This window comes from Phoenix dactylifera, unplaced genomic scaffold (genome assembly GCF_009389715.1).
Source record: "Phoenix dactylifera cultivar Barhee BC4 unplaced genomic scaffold, palm_55x_up_171113_PBpolish2nd_filt_p 000243F, whole genome shotgun sequence".
NCBI classification, from domain to species: domain Eukaryota; kingdom Viridiplantae; phylum Streptophyta; class Magnoliopsida; order Arecales; family Arecaceae; genus Phoenix; species Phoenix dactylifera.
In genome coordinates, this window is record NW_024067740.1 from 401,135 (window position 1) to 416,271 (window position 15,137).

Below are 15,137 nucleotides of genomic sequence, written 5' to 3' on the forward strand. Positions count from 1 at the left end.
TGCTAGTTCAATTATATAGTGGATCCTTACCTAAAATTTTCCCTTTCATATAATTATTTTATATTCCATACTTGTTCATTTAAACTGGTGTAACCATGGGACTCATAAAATTCATAATATTCTCTTGGATCTTAGATGTTCTCTTGTGAACTTTACATTTTCTATACTCTCAGAATATTCATTATTCATTCCTTTTTTTGGTAGTTGAGCCCAAATAGGTCTAGATATGAGGCCTTCAGGCCATTACTCCATCCATCAAATGCATAAATTGACCGTCCACTAGACCATGCCATGTTATCCGGACAATACAAGTCTAACCAGCACTTGACGCTCTATCAGCCGATGATATGTCTGACCATGAAATTGTGGCACCACCAACTTCTCATGCTTCATCATGCCATCCTTTGCTATCATTCTATGCCTATCTTGCGCCAATATTTTGCCCCATTGTCATCTGAGACCATCCCACGTGCATCGCACAACGATCCCGTGCTGTCTTGCCCATCTTGTGTCTTTTTGTATTGGCATTCTAAAATTTCAAAACCATCTTCAACTTCACAAACACTATCAAAGGAGTTGCACCTGCCTCCAACTTCTCTTAGTGCTCTTATGCAAGTACATTCATCAATCTGATCTAAAATTTTATGGAAGGAAAAATCTGAAATATGATTGTATAATTTTTATGCTTTTTTGGCTTTTGATAGTAAATTTCATAATCAACTCATGGCATTTGAGTTGAATTCACAGCCCATAGCATAGTTGAGTTACAGGGTTACCTGCAACCTCATGGTCATGGAGTAGATGCCAGCTAATGCATCATGACAAAGAGTTAATTTAATTCCTATAGATGCAAATAACTTGGGCATGCCTGAGTCAGGCTTGTTTTTGACTTGACATGTGGTTAAACTGTGAAGTTTTGACTTACATCCTAGTAAGTTATTATTTGCTCCAAGAATCTTGGAGCTGTGTGCCTCACATCCTAGAAACAGTTATCAGTTGTATGTTGATGCTTCATTATCAGGCTTTTGATCATGTGGCATCCTAGAATTGTTCCTGAGTTTGCTAAAGACTCTGTGTTTAATATAAATCATTAGCTATATCAGTGGGAAATCACAATCTATTTAGTGTTTTTCATGTTGTGTTTTCTTTTATCTATATCATGTAGTTATTGTAGCACCAAGCACTCGTTGCCTGAACTTTAATATATGCAGGTACTAAATATGCTTTCCTGCTGGATTGAAGATCCATATTCAGAAGCATTCAAGTTGCACCTTCCAAGAATCTATGATTTTTTGTGGATTGCAGAAGATGGCATGAAAATGAAGGTTTTAAGATACTATCAAGTGCATTCTCCTTCTATTTGTGCTCCTTGGCATCCTTCTTGGTGTCTGCAAGATTTGACTGTACATTGCATCTCCAAGAGCATTGTCTAAGTAGTCAATATTTGTTAAATCTCATTTACAAAATGCAGGGCTATAATGGCAGCCAAATGTGGGATATGGGTCTCTCAGTTCAAGCAATTATCTCAACTGACCTTTCTGAAGAATATGGCCCTACTCTTAGGCGGGCACATGACTTCATAAAAGACTCACAGGTTTATACTCTTTAGCAGAATGCCTCTTTTTGTTGTGCCTGTTACACTTTCACCAATAATTTTGTATTTGTATTATTCCACATTTTTGAAGGTTCTGGAAGACGCCCCTGGTGATCTTAGTTTCTGGCATCGCCACATCTCTAAAGGTGGATGGACCTTTTCTACAGCAGATCATGGATGGCCCGTATCAGATTGCACATCAGAAGGATTGATGGTACATCTGACATGTATTGCTTCTGTTGATGCTATTCTTGCTTATACCTTTCCTTCTTGTGCAGGCTTCACTATTGTTGTCGAAGATCTCTCCAGAAATCGTTGGTGAACCATTATGTGCAGGGCGGATTTATGATGCTGTTAATGTCATTCTTTCCCTTATGGTAACTTGGCCATGACTTGGATATAAATATACTGTAGTATGTTGCATTTCCACCTGCAGAAGCATTGTTCAAGAATTGTAATGTATATATGTGTCGATGGCGCACCAAACTGTGCAAGATTTCCCCCCTCCAGACCTTGACATATTCATAAAATTAAACAATCTTCAAAGTTATATGTATAATGCAAAAAGTCAAAACCATGTAAATAAGAATTTTATTTTAATATTAGCTTTAGTTGTAATCTGTCTGTAACATAATTCAAAGAGCATTTAAATAATAGTTTTGCTGAATATGGGGTCATTGTCTTATATATGTGCCTAATTATTAAGACCAAACCTATATAATTTACTAACTCATACTCATAGAATATGAGTGCATTGTGCCTACAAATTGGCATGAAATTCCAAGCGTGAAATGTATAGGCTTGGGCTGAGAAGTTAGGCCTGTTGACACAGCTTGAATTAATCAACTTGGCCTGAACTATATTCAAGACGGATTCTGAGTTTGTCTTGGAAATGTGTGTACATTTATAGACTCAGCATCTTCAAAAGTTATCTTAAACATGTGTTTCTGCATATCCATGCATGCCTGTGCATTTGTGTTGCTTGTGATGCATGCAAGTTGGGTTAGGCCAAATCCTGGCCTGCATAAGACTTGGGAACCTCTTGTGCTGAAGCACCATCAAACTCAATAGTATATGAACTGTGACCGCCTTATTGGGCATGCCTTTTAGGCCCTAATCTGGGAATGAGCCAAGGCATGCCTTCTCTGAGGCCGTTCTGAGCCTGTCAATGGTTGTTCTCATAAGCATTGTTCTTTTTACTAGTATTTTCTACTCGAGGCTTTCGTTAATATTTGTGCATATCTGCTAGCCTCTTGCTATATGCAACAAATCCCTGGTTTTTTGTGTTATCCTTTGTTGGTCTCTTTGTAGAACAAAAATGGTGGTTTTGCAACTTTTGAGCCTACAAGATCCTATGCTTGGTTGGAGGTGAGTACTTGTAAATGTATATTTCCTTGTTTACAGTTCCTCCATAGCATTTTTATCTTTACTTATTTTTGAACTGAGAAGATGTATTTGTGTATAATCCCCTAATTCCTTTTCAGCTTCTTGGAAATTTATTGAGATAAAAGTATTTACCTTGCGCATTTGCATGGCTTCCTCTTGTATCTATGCAACCGATGAATAAGAAAGCACCCTTAATTTTATAGTCAAGTTTGTGAGGTCTTTTCCTTTTTCAGGGTATCTTTTTGAAGCTAGTACTTTTGATACTCTAGGTAGCATCTCCAGATAAAGGCAGACCATACTTATGAATGTTACTTTTTAGAGAAAATATTAGAAAGCTTCATGTTTTTATTAAGATAATCAAATGAATTTGTGAATTTCGTAGTTTGTTCCACTACAGCTGCAAATCCAAAATCTCTTTGACAATGTCTCAAAAAAAAAGGCACATTGATCCTCAAGCTACACTGTGGTTCCAGATTGAGCTCAGTTCTATTGATAACAAATGCAGTTTCTTGCTGAACCCAGACTTGTTGTATGAGGTTGATTAATATTTAATAGTCTAGAAACATTTTCCCGATGTTGTTTTGACCAGTTTCTTGTGCAGAGGCTGTCAATCAGTTTTGTTTTAAATACACTCTTGGTGGTGTCAGTCTATGAATATGTTTGAGTCTTCAATTATGCTTATTTGTCTACCTAGATATTGAAGGTGAACTATTGAAATTTTGTTATCCTGGCGATTTCATGAATTCCCTATGAACCATAAACTCGTGGTTTGAACAAAATCACATGAAGTCCTCCTTGCAAAAAGTACAGAAAAAGTGAGCTTCAAAAATTTTTGAAGGATAGATGATATAGTTAATTATAAAAGCATAGAGGTGCCAAGGGTGGCGTTACATCCAACAAGAAGACCGACGATATTTATCCAAGTGAGATGGTGCAAAGCACGGGCACCCTTAATGGAGATGAATTATGAAAGTGATTTAGACAACCATGAATTTGTTATGAAAGTGACATTCTGCTTTTGTGTAAGCTGTGTTGTTTGTTATCAGTTAAAGTAGAGATTGTTGATTACACATACGTGGTGCTTTCTGCACCAATTTTCTGTTATTATTGGCTTGACTACTAGAATGATAAACATTTAGAGCCTAGGGTAAGATTTTTTTATCATTTTTCAATTTGTTATTAAAATGCAATATAGAAGTGTAATAAATTTTATTTAAAACATGATGTAGGTTTGTCAAAACCATCATGGTGCCATTACGACATTGTAATAGTTGTTAGAGAAACATATTATTTTGAAAAATAAAGAATCATATTAAATAAGAGGCCTACTTATAAGCTGAGCCTCATTGAGTATCAACACAGATTATTATCACTGTGCTAATACTGAGTATATATTAATCTTATTTTCCATATCACAGAATCTATATCATAATATAGACAGGACTATGACAATTTAATATGGTTTTTCTTTCATTTTAGTGAGTATTTCTTACCAATAATCCTAATATTAATATTATTAATATTGTTGCTAAGCTTTGATCTTGTTTCATGCTATTTAAAATTTTTTTTTGATATTAATATTATGATATACTATCACTATACAAAATTTTAATAATATGTGTATATTTGTCGATATAGTAAAATAATATATTATTATAAAATAATAAGATCATGATTGGACCTACATATAATAAGAAATAGAAAAGTATTGCATCTAGGGGATATTTAAATGCAATATGGCGGGATCATTGGTGAGTCTGCTTTTATTTTTAAGTAACATCGTAATCATAAAAATATAATAGAAATTAAGAAAATATTAGTTTAATATAATGATCCGTGCGGGATATGGGCAAGGTACAATACTAAGAAAAAGTGTTTTTCATTAATATTAGCATACATTACGCAAATATCATTATTAATAATGTCATTAATTTCTACATTAATTTAGTGGTACTAATGAAAGGTTCTTTATTTAATACGGTTTAATAAGCTCATAAGTTTCTTATTAATGATATTATATTTTTATATTTTGATAAAAAACTGTATTAAATAAGAGCCTACTTATTATCCAAAATAAAGAGATCTATTAATAACATTATTAATTTGGTTGTCCATGTGGCGAATGGAGAGTTATGCACAGGCAAAGCCTCCATGGTAGTATATGTATATTAGATTTGTTTTTTCGTGAATATACTTGAATTCTTTAACAATTGAAATATTAAAATTGTATAAATCACATCTCTTTTGCTCACTTACGAAAATGCTTTTCTGGAAATTGGTTCTCCCTTGATGACTAGGATATCAATGCCAGACATTTGCATCCCATAGTATGCCAAAACAATCAAATCTTTAATTCCAAATTACCTCCTACCTACTTCTAGTATTTCCATGCAATTCTTCATAATAGCTGTTGGAAGCAATAGGTATCTTCTTCTGTTTAATCATCCACCCATTTTCATTCTTCTCGATCACTTTCTGATTTTGGTTAAACTCTCTTGGTTTCTCGAGCATTATAGTTCTTGAGCAGTGGACCTAACCTCATGTATGTCCTTAACAATAAAGAAGCAGCCAGCATATACCTCAACTATGTTACAAAAAAAATTTACTATTCATATTTCACTCAAGTACGTTTGGCTTTATGTGCACATCAGGTTACCCCCAATGCTAACCATGTGTGCCCCTCTAATTTATGTCCATGCTCTTGAAAATACATTAAAACTTACCCCTTAAAATTTTCGACCACTAACAGTCACCAAAATTTCCTCTATGATATCTTAATAAGCACCTCCTTACTCACTTATCTTAATATCATTCTTGGGTGACTGAGAACTTAGGGTCAATCTTTGATAGAACTGGAATTGGAAAGTCACTCCTTGTTCATGAGATGTATTCTCCTGGAAAGAGATTGGCCATGTTCTAAAAGTCTTGAATATAAAGGAAAGAAGTTTGAATTTTTGTCCCATACTTTTCTGCTGGAACATAAAGAAAGCACCAATTAACAAATTCAACTATTAAATTAACTAATATTTTTATTCTAAAAACTGTTGCATGCATGATACTCTACATCACATAGAGGGATTTCATAAAATATCCCCATATGGAAGGATACTTTGAGGAACTACATTCCTAATAGTGAAGATTGTATCCATGTAACGTGAAGCTCAGTTTCTTTTAAAAGAATTATTAGAATTCGAACTAGATACTGGAGCACAAAATCCTTTTGTCAACTAACTTGAGAGCCTTGGGTGGCCCTTGAAGTTACACCTTCTAGGTTAGCTAAGCACATTATTGCTTCTAGCAATTTGTTATTTGCTCATCTTTTCTTCTTGCAACATTCTTGAGATGTACACTGAAATGCTTCTTTTTTCTAATTAGATTATCAATCCTTCTGAAACTTTTGGGGACATTGTTATCGATTATCCGTAAGATTCCAATACTTAAGTTCTTTTAGAAGAGTCTTTTTTTTCTATTATTATCTCTTCAGACAATATTTAACAAGATATGGTTGTTGTGCAGATATGTTGAATGTACTTCAGCTGCAATGCAGGGACTGTCATCATTTAAAAAATTATACCCTGGACATCGCAGAGATGATATAGAAAATTGCATTAGAAAAGCATCTAATTTCATTGAAATGATTCAGCGACCTGATGGATCATGGTTTGTCCATAGTGCCTCCTATTCGCATCACAATTCTGTCTTATGGCACCATCACCTGCACATATTTCTGCTTGCTACCTCATCTGTGACAGCCCACAATAATGCTTCCAATTTTGTTGAAAAACAGCTTAAAATCATTAATTTTTTGAGTTGGTTTGCCCGCTAACGTTATTTTTCTGCAGGTATGGCTCTTGGGCTGTTTGCTTCACACATGGCACATGGTTTGGAGTAAGGGGATTAATTGCTGCTGGAAGGACCTACCAGAACAGCCCTTGCATCCGTAAAGCATGTCAATTTCTGTTGTCAAAACAACTGGCATCAGGTGGTTGGGGAGAGAGCTATCTTTCATGTCAAAACAAAGTAATTATTTCCAACAAGATGTACTCCAGATTCTTTTATTTTTTATTTTCATTCTTGTGCAGGAGTCTGCCATATTATAATATATCAACACAGATATTGGCATTGCTTCTTCCACTTTTTTGAATGAAACTTTTCTATATGTTATATCCACATTAATTTATAGCTGAGAAGTTCCTGATTTTAAAAGAGAAACATAAGTTATCTGGTTGAATTTTTTGAACAGAATTAAGACAGTCTAATGCGAATGCCTGAGTTTATATTTATTTTCTCCATCATGTATACAGAGGAGTTGCAAATGTCGAACTTTACTTCACTAATAAATTTGGCATTTTATAGTTCTTTGGTGGGAGAATCCGATAATCTTGGTAGTTTGCCTGACTTCAAGAAAACTGTATATGTTATGCCTGCATCATATACTTTCCCAATTTTGCTTTGAAAGCCTTTCTGCTTGGTGAACTGTGGTGAACTGAAAGGCCAATGCTCTATTTGTGTTGTTATAGTGACATTTGGACAGACTTCTTATCATGCAGCATCAATGGTATTACAGTTAATGTACCTCTCCTCTGCACCTGCATGGAAGAGCTATATCCAAACTGCAAGATGATGTTACACTGGCTAAGTAAAATTTGGATTTTGATATTCCTCCTCTTCCATAATCATATGACATATCCTATGTTTGCATGTTCAGGTTATAAGAGATTTTCATGTCAGAAGCCTCATGGTACTAGACATTGTTAATTCTTGTTGGGCACATCATAATTCCTTCCAGAGATTTTTTTTCCTTTTCTTCACATTCTCTTGTAACTCATAAGTTGTTTTTCTAACAGGCATCATCTTAACACCCACCCATTTCCTCTTCTTGTCTTTAGCTATCTTTTGTATGCAGGTTGATAATTTGCATATCATTTTATGCTTTTAAGTGAGCGTTATATTAGCAAATCCTCATTGAACTTTGGTGTTGTAAAGGCCCCTAAGGATAGTTCTGTTCTCCTACTTTATCTTTCTTTTTAGTTCCAAAAATGTTATTCCTATGTAGTGTCACTTTCTTTTTCTTATTTTTGAGTAACTTGCTAATCTGACTTCCAGCTTTATATGAGCTATTTCTGTTAAATGTGTTCTCACTAGCTTATTTTATGTACTGAGGATGGCAAAGCAAGCATGATAAGGGAAACACATTTAAGCAAGTCAACGTATGGGTCTCAATTAAGACTTTGGCCTTGGTATCTTTTATTTAGCTTTTCCTCGTGACCAAAGTCATTGTAGCACTTGCCTACACCCCTTTGTTCGTGAATTGGCCTTCCCCCACAGTTTAGGACTTTCTGCATGACCCTCTTATCATGCTAGCATCAGCCATTCTCATACACAAAAGTACAGATAGAATAGGCGTTGAGTGACTAGGAAACTCTTGCACTAAGGGGTTATGAGTGATATCGATACCTCCGCAATCCTTGTGTACAAGAGTGGTGGATTACAGCTGAGTGCCAAGTATTCAATGTGCGGAAAACTTGGAGGCCTTTCCGCACAATCTTCTAATCTTCTCCCTTAAATTTTCCTAGTCTTCTTGCAAGAAATATCTAGAACGTCCTATCATCTAGGGATCTTGGAAAGGATGCTGAAAAGCTTAAGCTCTTCCAATGGAACCGCCTTCTCAAAGAGACTTCAGTTATGAGGAAACAATCATTTCTTTGATAAAACTTAGTGGGTCAAAAGCTTGAAGCTCAGTTTATATTTCCAATTTTCTAAACTATTTTGCTATGACCTTAATTAACCTACAATGCAATAAAGTTAGAGTATGCATGTCTACCTGTTTTGCATGCAATAAAGTTATCGAGTCCTCTTCATGATGCAAGCTTAATTATCCTACAATGCAATTATAGCGTTTTTACTAAATTTTCTACTACAAACAGTTGGTTCGCCAATCGCTATCTCATGAATTTTTAATGCCAATCTGGCTGGATTTAGCCTCAGAGTATATACTTACTTCTGCTTCAAATAAAGTCAATAATAGTCTGTGATTTGGCTCTCTTGAATCATTCATTTTGGAAACTTAACTTTTTTCTCACAAACAGGTGTATTCAAGTCTTGAGGGCAACCGATGTCATGCAGTGAACACTGCATGGGCCATGTTAGCTCTAATTGATGCTGGGCAGGTCCGTTTTTTATGAACTGATTAATATTCATGATTATTGATTTGTCATGATGATGCATTGAAGTCATGTCAAAATGCGCCATGTTTGTTTAAATATCTGAATGCGACAAAAGATACTAGAGGCATGAGTATGACGGAGATATGCCTTGATATGTCTTGGCTTAATAGTGTCCAATAGTAAACTATGCACTGAAAATAATAGAATACATATCGATGCAGTTATGTCTCAGATTACTTTTGCCTAATGCTAAGCTATGCACCAAGATATACTGTGTTCATACTGATGCAGTTAATGATTAATTATAATGTTGTTTTTCCATTTTTTTTAAAATATTAATTTCCTTAACCAACATCTTAAATATTCTGCTTGCCATATCAGACATATAACATCTCTTATTTCCATTGAGTGATGTCCACTCCCAACATGGACTTGTTAGGATTAGATTTCACAATAACTCATTAGACAACTAGGACCTTCCAAATAGAGCAGTTTTATTCACGGCTTCAGAAACCACCACAGCGGGATGGTATCATCAATACCATACCGTTTCAATGTGAAATCGGTACTTGTACAGGTGTCGGGATGCAAAAATCCTGTATACCGGTTTGTACTTTGTACCAACCATATTGTTGCATACTGATGGTATTATACTGACCTTATTGATGTGTACCAAATTTTTGTTATTATTTTTGACACTATCAGTTTCAATATGTACTGTCTGTACTGGTACAATATTTGTACCGTACAGTTCCAATGGAAAGATGGTACAAAGTTCGGTATTGGCTTTTAAAACATTGGTTTATTGGTAATTATGCTTTGAGATCTTTAAGACAGCAATTATATCGATGTTGTGTCATCGCATATTTCCAGATATTTCTGGAGGAAATAAAAAAAGCATCCAAATGGAATGAAATATTGATGTTGAGATTAGCCATGTTGTTGTACAAGGACCTGAGGTACCTTAAATAAAGTGAAGTTTCAAACTAAAGCCCAGAGATTTCAACTTTTTAGCCACTATGAGATGGATATTGGAATCAGTTCTTCCATCAAAATGTACTGAAAATAAGGAGAAGATGACTGTGGAAGGTGACTTGATGAGGTATGTCATGAAGCTTAAAACAACAAATTTTTTGCGATATTAATAGGGTTCATATGGGTTTATCAATGACATTCAACTTCAAGTTCAACCTAAATTATACTAATACCTGACAATCAGTCACAGGGATATTTTGGTTTATAAACTATTCAGGCCTTCATTGTTGATTTAATGCATGCTCTACTTCTGAAGAGTATCTTGCTCTGGAAGATGTTGAATTTTCTTGTCATGCTCATCTGAAGTATACTACGTATCTCTTTTTAATATTGAAAATGCAAGGCCATTTTATAATGCTGATACTGTTGGCAGCAACGGGCAATGTAATTAATTCTGTTGCATTTATCTTTGTCTATCTGAGAAATGTTGATATAGCAAGACTAAGAACTACAATTCATCACCAGAGGTTATGCATTGTAAGCATTAGTATGATTTTATTTACCTGATTTACCTCCAAATCATGATCTGTTGTGCCGGTACCGAGCACCGTACCAGTTGCCCGGCGACAAGAGTTGGTACAGACCCACGCCGTGCCGTGCCCTGCCGGGCCTGTACCGACACAACAAAGGAGGCAGGGGAGAGTAAACGGGAGAGAGGAAAAGAAAGAGAGAGAATGGGGAGAGAGGAGACCGGCGGAGGGCCGGCGCCCGGGCAGAAAGCGGAGGTTGCCGCCGGATCCCTGTTTCGTTCGAAACAGGGGTCTGACCGCTAAAAATTTTTGCGATTTTTGAGTGAAGTCGGCAAATCGTTTGCCGACTTCACTTAAATATTACGAAATTAAAAAAAATTATTAAAAAAATTACGTGAAGTCGGCAATGGGTTTGCCGACTTCAACTTAAAATCTGCAAAAGTAAAAAAGGATTAGAGGCGGAGCCTCGCCTCTGCGTCTCCCCGGCCTCCGTAGGCCAACCCGGGGCCAGCCTCTCTTCCTTCCTCTTGTTCTCCCTCCCTCCCCCTCTCTCTCTTTCCTCTTTTTCCTTCTCCTTCTTCCCCTCCGGCGACGGTGTCTCGGTTTGGTTGCCGGAACCATTCCGGTCCGCCGCTGGTATGGCTCGGGACACCCCGAACCGGGCGGTTCGGGATAGTTCCGTCAACCATGCTCCAAATGCTATTTAACATGGCATTTTCTTTAACTACTTGTCCATCACAAACCTGTTGATATATATAGAAAGAAAACTCTCTTTTGAGAATATTTACATAAATTCTATAGAATCACATCTTGAGGCTCAATTACTAGCCTGGCTATGTCTAGGGATGGTGGCTATTGGAATGAAGATGTTGTTTATATCAAATAATCTTGATATTGGTGCTTTTATTACGGTCCTTTGATAGAACTATCAGACCACTAACATAAAAAAAGAAAACTTTCTAAGCCATGTTTTCCACCCAACATGATTATTCATATCCTTTGAATGATCTTCACACCTGTGTTTTACCTAATTTGCTAAGTTGCTATCATATTGTAAATTAGTATGAAAGAAGCAACAAAATATTCATAATAAAGTATGATCTAATATGAAATAAGCAATTTCAAGATATTTGTAGCAGATATTTCAGTCAATTACCATATGTATTGCATCTCTTCATCATTCTCCAAGGGTGGAACATCTCTTCATCATTCTCCAAGTGTGATATTAATGTATTACTAATCTCTTATATCTCAACGAATCAAAGCTAACAATTATATGAATTGAAGTTTAGTTTGATTTGAATATTTCAAATTTATAAAAGGAGGTTTCTTAATTAACCTCTGGCAAACAGAATTCATTGGAAAGAGTGAATTATGATCCTTGAATGAAACTTGAATGAAGCGAGTTGATCAAATAGGTAACCATGACTTGTTGCGAAGATTCTTGCAATTTAATTGCACAATGAGTCATAATTATAAAAGATTAACACGAGAATTCTTATTAAATGTCATGCTTGGTAGGAGCATATCAGTGGCGGTGATGATAATCTGATGTTGGATTCTTCATGTTTTGGCGCCGTTGATGTCAATCATTTGATAAAGCTTCTAGTCAAGCTGTTGAAACAAAAAGAAGAAGAAACTCCAAAATGGGCTATGAATATTAGATGCTATCAATAAGCACATTCAAAGATTAATTAAAAAATTTCTAGATGGTTGAAGATTTTATTTCTGAGATGACTAGTCAAATTGCCTCTAACGTGTAGATTTGTTGTGCTATAATCTGGAACAGGCTGAGAGAGACCCAGAACCCTTGCACCGAGCAGCGAAGGTGTTGATTAATATGCAAATGGAGAGTGGCGAGTTTCCACAACAAGTAAGTCACAACTAATTTCAGCAAACTATGAAATGTCACTCTAACCCATGATTTGTTGAAGCGTGACTTACAGCTTGAAAAAGAGCTCATAGTTTTGCACATGTCAAATAATTTAGAAGAAAACCTGAAAAATGTAGACTATTTCTAACGTTATGGATTGTCAAGAGAAAATAATATATATCATCTACTATTGATCATCCATTATTATCTGCAAGTTTATTTTGTCCATTGAAAGGCTTTCAGGAATCAGGAGAGATTTCTCTCTTTCTTCATATAATGACTGATAAGTTCAATGCCAAATCAGATTATATTTTTCCTACGGTAAATTTTAATCTTCATTTTTGTTTTCTTTTATGGTGCCCCAACATAGTTGAATTAATTAACAAAACAGATCTCAATAGAAAAAGGTAACTTGACCTGACTTGCTCTAATACTCCTAGTAAGCTGAAAGGAGGATTTCTTTTGCTGAATTCCAAGTAGGAAACAATAGGGGCACAAGATGGTGCGTCTTGTGTTATGTGTATTATATGGATATGCACATTAAAATTTCTAAATATTGGGTATTTTCTTTTCCTAATGCTTGCATTTGTTTACGCGCGTCTGGTTTTTTCCCCTTAATGCCTGCCTTTGTTTACGTGTCTGTTTTTTACAGGAAATTATGGGAGTCTTCAACAAAAACTGCATGATTAGTTATTCACAGTATCGAAACATATTTCCAATATGGGCTCTTGGGGAATATCGCTGCCGTGTTCTGCTGACCAAGAAAACTTGAATGCTAATCTCTTCTGCCCAAGCATTTTACTATTGCACCAAGCTATGCTCCCTATTGCGACAGCATCGAACAATCAAATATTACATTTTTATTTTTCTTTATTTTATATATTTTGTTGACTGATAAATGCATATGATGCTTGTAGTGGAAAGTTTGCCCATGCTTTCTCAACCTGTTAATTGTGTGTTAAAAAACGGGAAGTAATGTAAACAGTGTGCTCTATATTTAAACCTAGTTTTGAGTGATCTTGATAAATGTGTGCAAGGGCCTGCTCAGCTTGTAAACCATGGGTGAGTTTCTAGCTTGTAAACCATGGGTGAGTTTCTAAATCGGTACTAAAAATTAGCATATCATTTACATGCAAACGAATAATAGCATTTTTTTATTATTAAATAGTCTTTTCCTATAGGGCTCGTTTGGTTCGCGGGAAGTATTTTCCCTCCTAGGAATATGATTCCTGGGAATCAGATTCCTAGGAAGAGGATACCTAGGAAAGTACTTTTGATATGTTTGGTTAACCATGGGAAAGTGACTAATTTCTAAAGTGCTTATGTTTGGTTGACCATCCACTTTCCTAGGAAAGTTATGTATAATTCCTATTATGCCCTTAATAAAAATTAGGTCTTTAATGCCTCTTTAATGCTTCTTTAATGCTGAAGGGTCTTTTTGGAAAAAAATAAAAAAGGAGTGATTCCCACCTCATGGGAAAGTAACTTTCCCATGTTTCTCATGGGAAAGACTTTCCCATGAAATGTGGGAATCATATTCCCATGGGAATACAACTTTCCCATCTCTCTCCTTTGAAAACTCCAACCAAACAAGAGGCATTTCATTACTTTCCCGTTGACCACACTTTCCCCCCTCGTTTTCCTGCGAACCAAACGAGCCCATAGAGATTTCACCCTTGAATAGAATAAATCTATCTATTTCAAATACTAATTTGAAGCCAAAGTTATCTAGAAGATTACCAGGCATAAGATTTTTTTCTAAATTTTAGTACATAATATAGATCATTAAGAGCAAGCATTTTTTTTTTTCAAAAGTGAATTTAAGTTCTATGGTTTCTTTTCCATTGACTTTTGTAATGGATGAGTTTTCCAATATAGAGAATACTTTCTATCTTTTAGTGGTCATACTTCTTGAATAGATTTTTGTCCTTGCACGTGTTTGGTTGCGCCAGAGTGAATCCACCAAGTTCCATCATCTTTAAGAACATTGATGTCTGTTATCATTGCAACAAAGTTTTTTTTTCTGCTGTTGGTGCACCCTTTTGTTTTTGAGAAGATGACATTCTACCTTGTGATGTCCATTTTCTATGATGAAAGTGTGCACTGTTCTTCTTTTTGTTCTTGTAAGTAGTGGCAGATTGATAGGCTCTTTTATTTGTGGTTTTGTTTAACCGATTTTTCCTACCATGTGGATTTTGGTATCACAAGCATTTTGCTCCTTGTTTTCATCTAGCATATGATATTGCTACTCGATACTAAAATAGTTAGTCAAATCTGCAAAAGAAATATCATCTTTCTTATGTTTCAAATTTTTTTTGAAGTCCATTTATCAATAATAAATAAAGGACACAATTATAATTTCATCCATATACATATTGTTCAATTTAGAACTATTAAAAATACATTGTATCTCATACAATTATTCGGTAATATATCTGTCACCCACCATCATATAATTATTAAATTTACTAACAAGGAACTTTGTATCGGTTGCATCCTGTCTTCCTTCAAGTTTCTCCGGCGACTCTTTTACAATAGCCACATTTTGGTACTCGTCAAGCAAGGCATCTGACATTCCATTCAGATGGCCTGGATTCTTGGCCACGCTGGGT

General features: G+C 35.4%; 1 protein-coding gene across 4 annotated transcripts in view; it reads left to right on the top strand.

Moving 5' to 3' along the window:
- LOC103720893 (cycloartenol synthase) overlaps positions 1 to 13,552 on the top strand; it is a 31,261-nt gene extending 17,709 nt beyond the window's left edge. For 3 of the 4 annotated variants that reach the window (XM_039117582.1, XM_039117581.1, XM_039117583.1), the window contains exons 9-19: positions 1,212 to 1,325; positions 1,472 to 1,594; positions 1,686 to 1,808; positions 1,873 to 1,971; positions 2,906 to 2,962; positions 6,356 to 6,402; positions 6,497 to 6,640; positions 6,823 to 7,000; positions 9,070 to 9,150; positions 12,442 to 12,525; positions 13,178 to 13,552. In XM_039117582.1, the coding sequence (XP_038973510.1) occupies positions 1,212 to 1,325; positions 1,472 to 1,594; positions 1,686 to 1,808; positions 1,873 to 1,971; positions 2,906 to 2,962; positions 6,356 to 6,402; positions 6,497 to 6,640; positions 6,823 to 7,000; positions 9,070 to 9,150; positions 12,442 to 12,525; positions 13,178 to 13,297 (1,170 nt within the window). In that variant the 3' untranslated portion in view covers positions 13,298 to 13,552. Of the gene's footprint in view, positions 1 to 1,211; positions 1,326 to 1,471; positions 1,595 to 1,685; positions 1,809 to 1,872; positions 1,972 to 2,905; positions 2,963 to 6,355; positions 6,403 to 6,496; positions 6,641 to 6,822; positions 7,001 to 9,069; positions 9,151 to 10,020; positions 10,250 to 12,441; positions 12,526 to 13,177 lie in introns of those variants that run through there. The other variant, XR_005507662.1, reaches the window with a different exon arrangement.
- Positions 13,553 to 15,137: the final 1,585 nt, after the last annotated feature.